At 37.0% G+C, this 16,868-nt stretch overlaps 1 protein-coding gene across 2 annotated transcripts; it reads right to left on the bottom strand.

Moving 5' to 3' along the window:
• Window positions 1-288: 288 nt before the first annotated feature.
• On the bottom strand, window positions 289-11,129 carry LOC306847754 (serine/threonine-protein phosphatase 2A 55 kDa regulatory subunit B alpha isoform-like; the record flags this gene model as incomplete). Of its 2 annotated transcripts, XM_079381898.1 has the most annotated exons (10): window positions 289-2,125; window positions 3,238-3,329; window positions 5,183-5,352; window positions 5,471-5,635; window positions 6,911-7,088; window positions 7,184-7,296; window positions 8,320-8,485; window positions 9,333-9,430; window positions 10,426-10,497; window positions 10,880-11,129. In XM_079381898.1, 10 exons carry the CDS (start codon window positions 10,884-10,886, stop codon window positions 1,846-1,848), a joined length of 1,341 nt encoding a protein of 446 aa, XP_079238024.1. In that variant the 3' UTR covers window positions 289-1,845. The 2 variants fall into 2 exon arrangements, with proteins under 2 accessions (XP_079238024.1, XP_079238023.1); XM_079381897.1 differs by lacking the exon at window positions 10,880-11,129 and having other exon boundaries at window positions 899-2,125; window positions 10,426-10,546.
• Window positions 11,130-16,868: the final 5,739 nt, after the last annotated feature.

The raw sequence follows: 16,868 nt of genomic DNA, 5'->3' as shown, positions 1-16,868 counted from the left end.
AGATATCACATATTCTGTCTGAGTAAGCTTATACGTTTTCAAGATATTTGCACAAATATGCATGAGTGCATGTGAAGATCCAACTACATTCAAATCTACAATGCATGTGCAAGAATTAAAATAGTAGTTAATTTTTGGTTCTAGATGATGCAACGACATGCATTACAAACCTTATAGTGTTATTCTAAAAAAGGAACAAGAAGCACAGAATGAAGGAAATATGGTTTGCACTTAACTTTTTTGCACTTTAGGTACATAAGGAATGTGAAAAATGAAGAAAATGTGCTGAGGTTTGCGGTCATCTGACCAGTTAAAGATTTATTTATTTATAATGTTCTAATATTAAATCATCCATCCATCCATCCATCCAGTAGACAAGTAGATAGATCAGAGTATTTAATTAGTGTCAAAGTTTAAATAAAAAGAAAATTAGAACAGAAATCGAACAGAGAATGTTAGAGGGTCACATTTTTGTTTTAATAAAAGAAAAAAAAATGAAATAGAATAGAAATATAATAGAGTCCTGGTGTTAGAGGGTCAAGTATATCCATCTATCGACAAACATTATAGAAGCATTACTACAGGGGTCATATGAAGGTATGGATGTTGCTCCTAAATTTATTGATAGACAGCGTCCAATGTTTACATGCACTGCCATCATGACAACCTAAAAACCCGTTACTTCGGTTCAACGATCAGCAGCTCCTAAAATAGCTGAGGCACAGATTCATTTCTGGGTGTCCTATTTGTAACCTACATGTGGAGCAGATGCTTAAAGATGAGTGCTTCTGCTGCTCTGTATCATTTTCTCTTACCTGGCATACAATACAAACATATTTAATTAGATTCTACTTTACTGACCTCCGAATAGAAAAATGACCCCAAGAGATTTCGTTTTCAGTCTTAAAATTAATTTTTATTTAACATTTTGGGTTTTGCAACTATTAAGATAAAGGGAACATACTTTAGGGTTTGTTCATATACAGCAGGCCTGATTTCCATGTAAACACACTCTTTTATACAGAATCATTCTGCACCAATCAACAGCATTAATACACTGAATACTGTCAAGGACATAATTTCAATTTTCCAAAATTCATATAAAAATATCTAGAGCATTCTTTACCCCATAGGAACCATTCTGTATTAAAAAGCTGCAAATAAAATGACACACATCAAAAGATGCTGAAAATCATAAAACATGCACATCAGCACAAACATTTACTTAAGACTCGAAACATTTGTGTCTCTATAAAACAATTAAAAGAGACTGATTAAAAAGTCTCCCTTTCCACAAAGACTAAGATATTGCATAAAATTAATGCCACGATTAGTTGTACCCATTAGGGACTTAATGTAGGGAATAATGGAGCTATCTGGGAACCCTGCTTAAATCAATTGCACTTGTGGACGAATGTCAGGCGTTTGACGAGAGTTTGGTGAAGGAAACGTCCCGTTGCACCAGGCCTGAGTTCGGAAGGGAGCAATCAGTGCATGAGGAGTCCAATTGATTAAATGTGATTCTGCAAACTTATTAAACAGGATTCTGTGGGTTGCTTAGTCAGTTTGGTTGCGTGTTTATTACCCAGCAATGAGTGATGCTTCTGATTAAAGCAAAAATGGACAATGTGCAAAAAAATTTTTTTTTTCCAAATACAGTAATACAACTAAAAATCCATTCCTTGGGCCTACAGTGTATCATTTAACATAATAGAATAACCCAAAGGTTTTTGTGTACTACAGTGGTTAATATTAAGACTATGAGCTTCAGGAGAGATGTTGTGCTTGGCGTGTATCCCGTCTGACTCTTGGAGCTAGGAATGGGGACGAAGACGTTCCAAATCCCTAATTGGGTTTCTCCTGAAATATGTAAAGGTTATTGACTGTCGCCAGTGCGACGATGTTATCCTGAGGATGCCAGGAGGTGTACAGGATCTTTCTGCTGAAGTCCAGGCAGTCGACGCCGATCTCGCTCCTCTTGCGGCGGCTCCCCGCGCACACGCGCCAGGTCTTGAGCGGGCATCCGGGCGAGCCGTTCTCCCACGAGGCCTCCAGGCTCACGTCGCGCTGGGCGTCACGATTGAACATCCGGAAGAAGTTGTTATAAGAGCCCGTCATGACCTCGCTGAGAACGGAGAGATAGAAAATCATGAGATAGATGCAAAGATGAATAATTTCTTCCTATACAAGACAAAAAAAACAACATCTTTATGGTAATGACTTATTTCCAAAATTCTTAAATGTAGGGCTGATATATTAAATACATTTAAAAAAAAAAATTGTTACATTTCCTTTTCATTTAGTTTAACTTGATTTTTTTTAAATAACTGAAACATAATATACACTCATATAATATTATGTATATAATATATAAAATTCAGTCGAAAAGTAATTGCTGCATTACTGTAAAACCATTTTTTCTACACTGTTTTTATTAAATAAACAAAATTAAATATTTAGAAACAGTTTTTTAGTGAATTCTGAATAGATGTTGTGCTAAGTGAAAAGTAGAATTTTATTCATTCCATTTCAGCAATTATTACTGCCATTTCTTTTTATTAGACTACCATTCAAACGGTGGTGGTCTGTAAGATTTGTGTTTTTGAAAGTAGTGTCTTCTGCTCATCAAAGCTGCGTTTATTTGATTAAAAATTCAGTAAATACAATAATATTGTGAAAAATTATTACAATTTCATATATATCTGTTTTATATTTGGATGCATTTCAAAATGTAATGTGTTCCTGTGATGTTTATGCTGAATTTTCAGCATCATTACTCATCAACAGTTTTCAGGATTCTCTGATGAATAAAAAAAAAAAAAAAAAAATCAAAAGAACAGCGTTTATTTTAAATATTGAGATTATAAATGACTGTCACTTTTGATCAATTAAATGCTTTGCAGAAGTATTCATTTCTCTCAAAAACATCAAAATAACACTGAATGCATCATAAATATTCTTGTACTTTAGCTGAAACGGTGTTGTGTCTCAGTAAATGCGAGCGCTCTGTCAGTCACAGATGAAAGCTTCTGTCTGATAGACTCTCTCCGGACGCAGTGATACGGCTGTGAGCACACACCGCTCATGTCTGTTTGAGGTTTGCTTTGTATTTGCTTTTATCCTGAACTGAAATGCACCCAAAGATGCTTTCGTCATGACCAGGATGTGCGGGAGCCCGTTAGCTGAACAGAAACCTCATATCGATGGCTTTTCATGCTATTACTGAAGTCTCCTCACCTGTCGTCGCCCCTCCAGCAGCACTCAAACTTATCAAAGATGCAGTCGTTCTCGTAGAGAGAGCACAGCTTACTCCTGAGATAACCATGAACCTGATGAGAGAGAGATCAAAGTCACAAAACACACTAATGTCACGCATACTCATAAGGACAGACAGTTTATGAATATCTCAGTTTCTTAATGGTTACAGCTTCACAGTCTTTACTCAGTGCATTCTGGGTAATCCGAGCCATAAAACTAAGTAGGACCTTTACATTTAATTACTCATAATAAAAAAAATTGCTTATGGTTTCTGTGAAAGAAAACCTCTATATACTGTAAAATTCTAGCCATGTTTTGTACACTATTTTATCCACTACATTAACAAGCAAAATTTATATTTAAACAATGTTCATTTTTAAATGAATTTAGAGAACCGAGTCAATTTTGTGTTCATTTTATTCATTTCAGAAATTATTACTGCCATTGAATTTTAATAAAACTACCATTCAAACATTTTTAGGTAATGTAAGCTGTACATGTGTGTTATTGCCTATAATTATCACTAATCATAATTTCTTACTAATACAAGATCATTTCAATAGAAAATAAGCCAAAGACATAAAAATATGTTGGAAAACAGCAAAGTAGGTCATGCATCAAAATTGGCATTATGACCATTAACATTTTGAATTATTATTTCTGAATGTGGAAAAGTGCCGTAATTAAGTTTATAATTAAGTATAATCACAGTAATTGCAATAAGTCATTAATGCAGTGCATCATATCCAACTTTTCATAATCCAATCAAATCCTGATGGTTTTTTCTACAGAAATATTCTTACTTAAAAAAAAAAAAAAAATGACATGCATACATAACATTATGGAAAACCATATTTTCATGCAAACAAAGAAGGTGGTTAAGAAATAAATTCCTAACGCCACCTAGTGGTCAGTGTCGCTAAATTATTATTCTGTTTATAGGATTAATTCACACAAAAAGAAAATGATAATTTTCTAACCCTCCTGTCCTTCCAGACCACTTTGACTTTCTTTCTTCTAATGGAAAAGGAGAAACGTTAAATCTTCTGGGTGGTCCTTCCATGTACTTACAAGTAATGCGACTAGAGTTATTATCTGGAGGAATGACCTGCCCAACTCAATCCGAGCAGCTGAATCCTCACCCATCTTCAAGAAACGGCTAAAAACACATCTCTTCCATCTTTATTTGACCCTCTAAGACACTCTCTATTCTCATTTTATTAGTCTACTTTTTATTAAAAAAATAAATAAAAATTTTGTTTTACAATTTTCTTGTAAAACTAACACTAGCTTTCTTTTTTCTATATTCTATCTACTTGTTTTCTTAAAAAAAACAAAAAAACCCCCCCACCTTTCTACGTGTACTGCGGTAGGCTAACCATGACTTGTAATAGCACTTGCATGTTGTTGCTCTTGATTGCTTCCATTGTCCTCAGTTGTTAGTTGCTTTTGTAAATGTAATTTAGTGTAAATGTAGAGCGTTCAAGGTTAAAACAGGACAAACACTGTTTCATAAAAGCAGTTCTTCTGGTATTATCTGAATCATAAAATAGCATTTAAGTTGTTAGTCATTGATACTCTTCCAGAAAGTTGATCAGCATGATTCAAGGATGAATCAACTCAAGACTGGATCAACCCATTTAATTACGAAACGTTACGCTACTTCCAAAGTATTTTTTATAAGCTTAAAAGCCTCGGTCCAAATTAACTGTAATTGCATGGATAAAACAACCAGAATATTCCGCATTTCTCCTTTTGTGTCCCAGAAGTCAGTCATACAAATTAGAACAACAACACGGCTAAGTGAATTATAACAACTTAAATTTTTAGGTGAACTAATCCTTTAAAATGATTAGCTTTGGTACACCAAAGCTATATGGATTACTATTTTCTTAGCAGCAAATCTCCCAGACAGAAACAGCACCTGGTAGGTTTCCACCGGTCGACTCTCCATGTGAAGGTCCCAGATCTTGAGGGTCAGATAATCTCTGGTCATCATATATCGGCCGCTGTGACTGAACTTGACGTCTGAGATGGATGAGATGATTTCCGAGAAGAAAGAGCGTGTGCTGGGGTCCTCGGGTTCCTCAAACACTACACAGAAACACATGATAAATGAGCTACATGACAACAAAAGCCCTCCTGAGAGGTTTTCAGCTTGATCAACCAAAACCTGCATGATAACCTCAGTCTAAAGGGCAGTGAAGCATACATTTGGAGTGTTGGTCACACAGCGCGGATGCCCTCATGTCACACAGGCGCACGGAGCCCTTGCTGCTGCCGTACACAAACGTGTTGCACTGAAGCGGGTGAAACTCTGAAGCCGTGATCACCTCCGTCAGCTCCTCCATGTTGGCCGGCTTGATATCAACAATGTCTGAGTCAGCGGTTAAGGGCAAACTTCAGTTACACTTAATGTGAAACAGTGTACAATATGAGGAAAAAATATGAAAAGCAATTAAAAGGACTTTTTGGTTCAATAACAGCCTTGTTAACAACTCTGAAACATGCAAATGTTTTGATAAAATTACTAAATGGGTAAGATTTTGAACAAAGTAATAGTTGCATGCATTAAACGGATCAAAAGCGGCAGTAAAGACATTTATAAAGTTACAAAAGATTTCAGTTTCAAATAAAATGCTGTTCTTTTGAACTCAAAGAATCCTGAAAAATGCAGAAATCGTGGTTTTCACAAATATATGGAGCAGCACAACTGTTTGATGCTATATACTTCCATAAGCTGCATTTTTTATTCTCTAAAACATTTCCCGCATGCCGATATTTTCACTCGCTGTTTATAATAAATGTTGTTTATGATGAATGCAGCTGGAATTTGTTTAGTTTATACTTCTATTTTTCATTCCTGTTCTGAATTCCGTTAAATCTAAATATTTGTTAAATATTATTAATAATGTTACCACTAAAATTGAAATATTTATTGAGTGAAGGGAACTAAAATACAAAATTTTATTTACTGGCATTTTACATAATTTCTTAATGTAATAATAAACTGTGACCTATACACTGATGCAATTTAGCTTGTTTTTTTTGGGGGACTTATTTAATGGAAAATATGAATGATTTCTGAAGGATCATATGACAGTGAGGACTGACTAAAATAATTCAGCTTTGCATCACATGAATAAATTACATTTGAGAATATATTCAAATAGATAAGTTATTTTAAACTTACAATATTGCAATATTTTTGATCAAATAAATATAGCCTTGGTGAGCAAAATCTTTCCAACTCCTAAGTGAAGTGAAGTGACATACTGCCAAGTATGGTGACCCATACTCGGAATTCGTGCTCTGCATTTAACCCATCCAACATGCACATACACAGCAGTGAACACACACACACACACACACACCGTGAACACACACCCGGAGCAGTGGGCAGCCATTTATGCTGCGGCGCCCGGGGAGCAGTTGGGGGTTCGGTGCCTTGCTCAAGGGCACCTCAGTCGTGGTATTGAGGGTGGAGAGAGCGCTGGACATTCACTCCCCCCACCTACAATCCCTGCCGGCCCGAGACTCGAACCCGCAACCTTTGGATTACGAGTCCAACTCTCTAACCATTAGGCCACGACTTCCCCTTAACTTTAGAACAGTAGTGTATGAATAAAGAAAAAATGGATAAACAGGATACTGAAGCTTCGGTCGGTGAAGTCCAGGTGCCACAGATTGATCCGGAGGTCATCGGCGGACAAATACGTCTCGTGGTCGCTGTTGACGGAGATGGAGTTGATGTGGTAGGTGTGAGCGTTGGCATAAACCCGCCGCGGACTCGCCTCCACCATCAGATCCATCGGCTGGAACACTGGAACCTGTGCGGAGCAAAGCCTGTTACTCCTATGGACTTATTAATGCTTTAACATAATCCATAATGTGTGTGTGTGTGAGTGTGTGAAGGTGTTCGCACCCGTAGTGTTGTGAGGGATGACGGATGCCTGTAGCGGCCATCCTCTTCCTTGAGGTTATAACCCTCCGGTCTCTTGTCTCGTTCACTGATTTTCCAGAGCTTGATGGTTTTATCTGCATGCAAGAAAACAACGGCACACTGAATAATCTACATATTTGATAACAGAGCAACCCACACATATAAATGTGTTAATGTGTCTGTCTCTGCACCGGTGCTGTTATTATTAACTGAACTACTGAAAATCAATTTCGATAATATTGTACGGAAAAATGGAAAATTTCAAATGTTGCCTTGGGAATGAAATTTAAATATTTTTAAAGTCGTGTAAAGTCAATATTAAATGTGTGTTCTGAGTTTGTCACACCATAGAAAAATGTGTTATCAACCACCCAGACAAATTTGAATGCTAAAAAACCCACCAAATAAATAAAATAAGGTATTAAAATCTGGAAAAAAATAAGCAGTATTCCCTGCTCTCAAACGCTGGGGGCGTGTCCACTGGCGGCGCAGAAACCACGCCCACTCACGGGAAACAAACTGAAGGCTGTAGTAACTAACAGTAATGACAGTAAGTCACGATTGAGCCGTGAGCCACTGATGCTAATGCGCTCTAGTTATTAGGTGTGTTTGACTTGAAGCAGCACTGACTGCACAGACCGATCGGTGTATGATATCAAAGTCCCGCGAGAGCGATTCGAAAGCATCAGGAGCCTCTGCTCTCTGTAGCTCTCACTGTACTTTGATGTCACACACCGATTGGTCTGTGCAGTCAGTGCTGCTTCAAGTCAAACACACGTCTTATAGTGTTGGGAAAGGGGCCGTGCTCAGTGGTTCGATTGCATCATCGAGTCATGAAAAAAAATCCTGATCACGAAAATTGTGAAAAACTGTTTAATGGTCTAATTCCACAATTAAGAACTACATAGTTCACAATCTATGTAACACATTTCCGCAATGCATTTCTAACATTTATAATGCGTTTACAAACAATTCTTAGAATTGACTTTACATGGACTTTAAGCTAAAGTATTAAAATTACAAAAAAAAAAATGCATAAAATTATTAAAACGTGAAAATTCAAAATATTAATATAAGTAATATTAAAACAGTTCTGTGCATTTAATCCGTTAGCTCACCGTTTGTGGACAACAGGAAGTGTGCAGCATTTTTCTGAGGAAGCCAGCGGATCTTATTGATCTTTTCCTCGATTTCCAGACTCTTCAGATAGTCGAACTCCGGCTCGTGACTCTGGAACGTGCTGTAGACGTTATACTCAGCGCGGCACTGCGGCAAGTTCTTACTCTGATAGGACAGAGAGATGTCACATGATCTTTTAAACATCCTCTATGACATTAATGATGCAAAAAAAAACAACAACACAAAAACACTTTATTAACTGAAACAAAGCTGACATTAAATATAAATGTTAGATGACAAATTAGTAAATTAAAATGTAGTCTTGGCAGTTAAACAAGTTAGAAATAAGTTTAAGTATTAAAATAACAAACTGAAATAAAAATAAAGCTAAATATAGAAATATAAAAAATGCAAAAACTAATAAAATGCACCTAATAAAATGGCTAAACTTTAAGATGAACATGAACATAAAATAAAACAATTTATAAATATTTTAAATGAGCTTTTATTATATAGTAGTTTATAAATAATTCTAAATCAGCATTGCAATGTGTATTCTTAAAGGAATAGTTTCTCAAATTTGCATATTTAATTCCAACCTGTCGTAATCAATCACAAGAGAACTAACAATGGTGTCTTGAGGGGCCAATAATAATAATAATAATAATTTTGTCACTATATTTATAGTTTTTACTGATTTCCACAAATATTCCAGGGCTATAAATCACAATTTTACAATTCCCTGAAATGTCTTCATGACCATAAGAACCTTAAATGGAAGCATATCTGTTTGCATACCCATGCATAAACTTCAGGAGCGAAGATTAAGGAACAGCCCACTCAAAAATGCTCTCAAATCTGTATATTCAAACAAGACACATGAGAACCAATAAAGTGTTGCGTGGCATGTCTTGAATATGTGGGCTATGTATTTACCATCTCGAAAGGCTGAAAAGCTCATTAACACTCCTCTATTTAATTGTTGTGTGTAATGGACTGTTATCCATCTCACCTCTTGCTCTTGCTGGAAGATCACTATTCTTCCTCCTCGATCTCCTGTGGCCAAAAGCTCCCCAGAATGATTGAACTCCACCGCAGAGATGATGTCAGCTGCAACACACACAATAATGAATTATTGAAAAGAGCAACTATGAGAGCATATTGTTTCTCTGAATGTTTCTAAGAAGATAAGTGACTGCTTGTGTTTGAGGGCGTGTGGGCGGGAACATGAAAAGCATCTCGGGCATCTGCACACACACAGTACCGTCCAACAACCCCCCATCCCTGCCTTCCCTAACAATAACAACCTCTCTCTCTCTTTCTGTCTGTCTGTCGTATTATAGCGTGGTGCTGGGCTGTGCCATGTTCTGACTCCAGCCAGAGAACAAATCCTTTATGCTAAAAACACATGCACTATTTAACCTCATATAAATATGCCTAAACAAACATATTTTGACAAGTGAGAGCCAAAGTACAGCTGAAACGCCACTTATTTCTAAGCATTATAAATGTCACTCTCAGACCTTTTGAACTTTTACATGACCTTTCTAGTTATTTTACGAATAGACCTCTCAGACGGGCACTTTTCATAGCCGACAGAACATTTAATAGAAAATGATAAATTATCTTCGCTGATGTGTTTCAGTGACCATAATACACCTGATGGAGCATGTTTGCATACTCATAAATTCATAAACAAAGCAAAAAGGTAAAACATGGCAATCAATAAATAAACAACTTTAGTAACTAGAAGAATATCAGTACAGTTCTCAAAAATCATGCTAAAATGACAAAACGAAAGATTGTACAAGCTTTGAAGACCTCGTATTAATTGATTATGGGTTTACAGTAGTAACTATGGCATTTTGTAGATAACTAAAACTTTGCAAACTTGGATAATATCCAGCATGGTTATCAAAAATGTTACTAAAATGGCAAAAAGAAGCTCCAATAGCAATTTATTATTATATACATTTATGAATTGCATAAATATGAGAGAGTAAAACAACAAGAATGATACAAGCTTTGAAGATCCTTCTAATGGAACTTATTAGGGTGTTCCAGAAGTAACTCTGGTGTTTGTATTGATGGTGGTGCTGTCTTACCTTCGGCTACATCATCATCTACGGCTCCTTTGACCTGGGACAGACACCAGCGGCTCTGGCCGTCTCCATCTCCTGGAACCGAAGACAAATTCAGACTGTATGTCCAACACGAAGACCACATTAAAAAACACTAACGTTATCTGTGTCCCCCACTACAAATGTGCCCTAAACTACCACACGTGTGAAGCACTAGAGACAGTTTAGATCTATAGAAAAACAAGTACGTTTGCATGGGTTTGAGGGAGAGCTGTGTCCAGCAGTCTGATGATCTACACATGCATCACAACACAGAGGTGGGACCGCATTTCTGATTCAACACACTGCAAACCATGCACAACACTAACGTTAAATGCTGTCCAAATATCAGCTTTACGTAACGCACAGCGACACATTAACGTTACCTGACCGCATGAATTATATTAAAGGATTTGAGCGAAATTAAAGTTGAATATACCGTCCATGCTGGGCTGGATCTGATTCAGTGCTGGGCCTTATTTTTCGATGTTGATTTCAAGCGTCTTTTCCTCTGACTCGGTTATTTCATAAAGATATTTTAATAAGAGAAGGTTGGTTTTCTTAACAAAGTGTTAGAATACGGTTTGATTTCATAATTCCCTCCGAACAGAAGCGTGTTTAGCTTTTCTATCATTCTAGCATCACACGCGCTGAACGTGCGTGGTCCGCTGACGTCACGACGCACGCACGACGCCCGACAGCGACCACACGTGGTCACGTCCAAAATCACGACAGCTTTTTGATAAAATCGTGACGACAGATTGTAGTCCAAAACGGAAGGTTACTTTATTATTATTTTTTTTATTATTTATTTATATAATTTTTTTTATTGTAAAAAAAAAAAAACTTTCTACTTACTTATTGACATCATCTTCTAGGAATTGACAATTTTGGTGGGAAAACAACCCAGCAACTGGGTTAAATATATATATATATATATATTTTTAAGTTTAATACTTTCCTCCCCCTGGCAACTGTTTTGTTCGTTGTAATTTGTCTTTCTATCTTTTTCTTGTCCTTTTTTATTATTTTGTTTCTTGATAACATGTTGTATGTTATAGTTCTTCAAAAAAAAAAAAAAAAAAAAAAAAAAAAAAAAACTGGGTTGAATTAATTACAGCAGTCTACATGACTCTTGAAATTATTTGGACATCAAGATGACCAAGCAGTGAAAAACTTGAATTTGATAGGGCTGCTGAGCTATTAAGAGACATTGAATCAGAAGATAATCAAATGAAATACTTCACAAAAACAGTAGCTGAGTATTTTCCAGGGGTATCCTGTCAGTGGCACGACGCTGCATCTGGTTAAACAAACACCAGCACCTCATACATTTCAGTATATTCTATTGAGTTCACTTCTGGAAAAAGTTCTTGAAACACCTGTAACAATGAAAAACTTTAACTTTATCAGAATACAGAGCATTAAGACTTTCATGATGGAGTGCTTTACAAACACAACTCCTTGTTTACGAAAGAGCTTTCCATCCCACTTCTTTTGTACAATGATGATTGTGAGACTGATAACACCCTGGGCTCCAAATGCATTGTGCACAAGACTGATATACCGCCAATGTACTATCAAATGTTTGTCCCCCATGCTGTTGTCTTCTCTGTCTTCATGCTTTCTGGTAGCTGCCTATAAATGAGATGATGCTAAGACATATTGCATTGATTCTGTTGTGCAGAGCGTGACTGACAACATTTTGGACTTGGACGTAAGAGAACCCCTTAATGACACTCCAGAATTTTGTGGTACTGTAAAGATCAGTGTGGCACAAGTTTGTGGACTGAATTCACTCCTTGGCTACTCAGAAAGCTTCACTGCTAACCACTGCTGTCTCTGGTGTAAGGTGCACAAAGAAGATATATGGAGTCAGACAGTGGAAAATCCAGAGATGTTGCATAATGCTCAAAATTATGCAGAGGACTTGGCATCCAATAACTAAACAAAAATGAGTTGTGGACAATGTAAGACATCATGCACAACATTCTTGAGGGAACTGGGCCCTTTCAAGTCAAGTTGGGTTTGGTATCCTTAGTGGCTGAAGGGCATGTGAGTTTAGAAACACTAAACTATAGATTGACTAATTTTATTTATGGATTCCCTGCAGTGTTGGGCAGTAACTAGTAACTTAGTATGTGATTCGTATGCATCAGTTATACGTGAATGAAACAGGTAAGATTTATGTAATAGTTCACGGAAAAGTCCCCACACTGCTCAGTGTTCATGTGTTTCCACACTACAGAGTGTTCAAGTAGCATTGAAGCAGTGTTGGCGTTAAGCAGATAATTATGTGATGATTGATCATTAATGATGAACAGCTGCTGTTATCAAGCAGAATCACCGAAGGAAAGAGAAACACAAGAACTACAGTTCTAATACTAATACTGACTTCAGCCACAGCCGAAGATGAAATCAACTGAAATAAAAGACATTAAATCCTTTAAGATCTGATTAAACAACTCCTCAAACAGCTTTATCAGCCTCACATTACCAACCAGACTGACTTTATTTCTGTCAGACTTCTAGAGAAGTTCTTATTGAGAATTAACAGAGGTTTAGATGCTTTATTGTTTTGTTTGAAATCACCATCAAAGAGACCAGTTTCCTTTTGTTGAGCTCTTGACCTGTGTTTATGACATGTGTGATATTTGACATGTTAATATTGCACTGGTTGTTGTGTGTTTATATAAAACACACTTAGCTTAGCCAGTGAAGCCAAGAAAAAAAAAATAATAATAACGTTGTAATAATAATATAATAATAATAATTGTTATTGCACCATATGCGGTGATTATATCCTAAGCTAATGGTTTGGGGACATGCATCTCAACAAATACTGTCACACTGCAAGACGGAGAAGAGAGCCTTGGATCTCCTTCCATTTCAGACTAAAGTTTCTTCTGGTGAGAAAATTCTGCTTTACAGCTCTATAGTTTCATGCCAAGTTAGAATTTTGTTCTTTCTGTTTAATGTAAAGACACTCTTGGAGGTGTTGCTTTAAAAACTTGTCTGCTATCCTTCTTCCATTGCCATAAGAAACATGCAGCAAGATGGTTCTGCCCTCTTATGCAAAACAAGCATTTGTTGATTGTTGATGGTTATTTAATCCATATGTGCAAATTTACAATTTCAAAATTCAATTTAAAAGTTGGAATAATCATCATTCAGTATTTAGAGGAGGAGGAGCAACGGAGATAATTCCCTCATGTCCTACAGCTTGGAGATAAAGTCAATTGCACTTATCATTGTGGGATGAGGCTTTTACAAGCTGTGGATACATGATTTAAATTATTTTATGTTTTGGACACTGAGTATCCCAGGCCTGCTGGTGCTGTTTGACAGTTTCTACAACATACAATATATTCTGTGCCAGGAGGTGTCACCTACTTAGGATTAGCTGTGAATTATAATTGGATAAACTGGACTAGCTTTGGTTTTTATTTGTATGTCGATGTTTTTTTTCATAGAACCTAAAACATAATTGCAAATAAATTAATTTGTAACAATATATTTCTGTGCCTGGCAGTGTTCCCTGAACACATTGTTGCCTTATGAGGCAATTCATAATTACATTTGCTGGACTGTAATATTTTGATTACTATGCCCTGTACACCATTACTGACTTTTCATGTGGAATGAAATTATTTCTATTTGAACCAGATTTGCTCTCTGCACATCCAAAAGTGTCTACATTTCACTCCTGACAAGAACCGATCTACCCACCCCATCCGGAATGTCGAATCCTAGACAATTTTCAAGCGACAGCTAGCTGAAAACTCATTTCTTTCGTCAACACTGACTGATCGGTGAACGATGTCTGAAACATTGTGTTACGAGCACTTTCTGTGTTTAGCTGCCTCCTAATTGTTTGTTGTATTCCTCAATTGTAATTCAATTTGGATAAAAGCATCTGCTAAATGAATAAATATAAATGTTATAGTTGTGTTGTGTGACGTTCTCTCTCCTCCAAAGATTTCAGCAGAGCCTCTGGTCAGACAGGAGAAGAAGACTTGGATAAGCAGGGATGACTTTGACATCTTGAAGATGATCAGATGAACGTTTGTTCATAACTTTGAGAGAATATTGTGGTAACTAAATACATTTTTTAAATACAGAGATAGTGTCACGAATCCTGACCATGCACCTCCACTCATTCACCACTAGAGGTCACCCGTTCACCACATGGACTTTTCACTACACTGCACATTGGACTCCATTTCCCATAATCCATTGCACTGACGACACGCACAGCTGCTCTCTATTATCTCGCCCACACCTGATTACCATCTCAAAATCACCAGCACCCAATCATTCACTATTTAAGCCTGGGACTTACTCTTGCTCTCTGCCGAGTATTGTTAGCCAGTCTGCTTTACAAAGCGTTTCCTTCGTAGTCTTGTCTTGTTTATCTTGCCGTGTCTGACCCTGCCCGAGCTTTTGGATTATTCTCTCTGCCTTGCCCTGTCTGGATTTTGTACGCCGATCGTCGACCCACGCTTGCTCCACGGATTGCTCTGTCTTGCCTCTGCCATACCTGTTTGTTGTCTCTCGACCCTGCCTGTATGACCACGTCTTTTAATAAAGCTTCGCAAATGGATCCGCACGTCTCACGTCTCGTCACTCCCGTAACAGATAGTATGTTAAAAGCACATTTTAGTTCATATTCATGGTGTCCCAAAATAGCACAGTTGAGTACACTTAGTTGATCTTAAGTTTACCATAAGAAGTACTAAAGAATAATTTTTAGTATATTAAGTACAAAATTAGTGCGCGAAAATAGAGCACTTTTAAGTGCATTATAGAAGTGTACCTTTCTTTAACCTGGGGCTGCAGGAAAGTGGAATAGATTGTATGTTTTTACATTTTAGATGTATTATAATTTGTTATGTGTTGAATTTAAGTATAAAAAAAAACTCGCTGCACAACGTGACGTCATATCACGACCGTTGCCGTGTACAAAACAATTTTGCATTCTCAAAGTCTAGTGTGACCGCGTGATTCGTGAACCATTCGGAGTGCGCCGACCTGAAAAGATGAACCCGCTCCGAAGTTCCGATCTACATCAAATAATTTACGATACACGCGCCGAAGTTCCGATCTGAATAATTTTTGAAATGTTATTCAGATCAGGACATCGAACGCGTCGGGCTCTAAAGCTTTCAACACACTGCACGATTTTCGGCTGTCCCAGATGAAAGATTGGCATCGTGAAACAATCGTGCCGATTTCTATTATCGTGGCTAATAAAGACGGACGTTGACCAACGACAGCCTGTGATCATTTTCTGACAGTGTCAGAAATTCAGCATAATAATAGCAGTGTGTTTGCTGCTACAACCCACATTTACTGACCAGCCAATAAAAATGCAACATGAAATGGCGTGTGGATCAATGTGGCATGGCGCTAAAACTTAAAACTGCTTACCTCAAACTCTTTTAACTTCCTCTTTTTTCAGCAAACTTAAAAAGTACAACCAATTTTTTGCTCTTATTGTTTGCTACAAGTGTATGCTAATTTTATTCTTCGATAGTAACTTGCCTCGTAGCCTACGAGTCACTAGGTGTCATTATCGTACAGTCTGCATACATGTCATACAGTGATTTGTAATGATCTTACAGGATTGCTAAAATCGTGCAGTGTGTAAGGCTAATGCGCTCCGAAGTCCCGATCTAATACGCAATATGCACTCCGAAGGCCCGATCAATCAAATAAATCAAATAAATCAAATGATTTGCGATACATGCTCTGAAGTCCAATCTAAATCAAATAGGCCTAATTCACAAACCCGCTCCGAAGTCCCAATCTGAATCAAACGATTCGGGATTCGCGATCCAATTGGAGCGCTTCGGAATCATTTTGAGACGTAATGGTTTACTTATTCAGAGTTTTGAAAAGCTCCGTTAAGTGATGTCGAAATTCGAAAATGAATGACTCTTTTAAACTGGTTTTTGCTAGTGAATACCATGAACTGAGTGATCAAAGTCACGAGTTTGAGTTTGAATCAATCGAAGTGGTTCCAGCGACTCACTCGGTTTCTCTGCTTCTCGTGCCTTCAGTTTACACGACACTGTCAGCACTACTACTGGCTTAGCTTGCTAGTTTTATAAGATTAACTGAAAAAAAACATTGTTTACAAATAAAATATCCATATTTCCATTCCGAAGATAACTGCTTTCAAAGACTTCCAACACAAAGCTACAACATTCAGGTGAAGTAAACAGTACTGATAACTAGTGAAAACACTTAATACAGTATGATGAGCTGCAACTCAAAATGTTAGAATATGTTAGGAAACATAGTGCATTAAATAGAGTTTAGCTTAATTAAGTATATTTGAAATAGTTTGAACACTGAAATTCAGTTAGGAAATCAGTTGAATGCATCCATTGAAGTGAATGTTCAATTTATCAGTATATATTGCA

Source organism: Barbus barbus (genome assembly GCF_936440315.1).
Source record: "Barbus barbus genome assembly, chromosome: 28".
Classification (NCBI taxonomy): Eukaryota; Metazoa; Chordata; class Actinopteri; order Cypriniformes; family Cyprinidae; genus Barbus; species Barbus barbus.
This window is presented reverse-complemented; position numbering and strand designations above follow the sequence as displayed.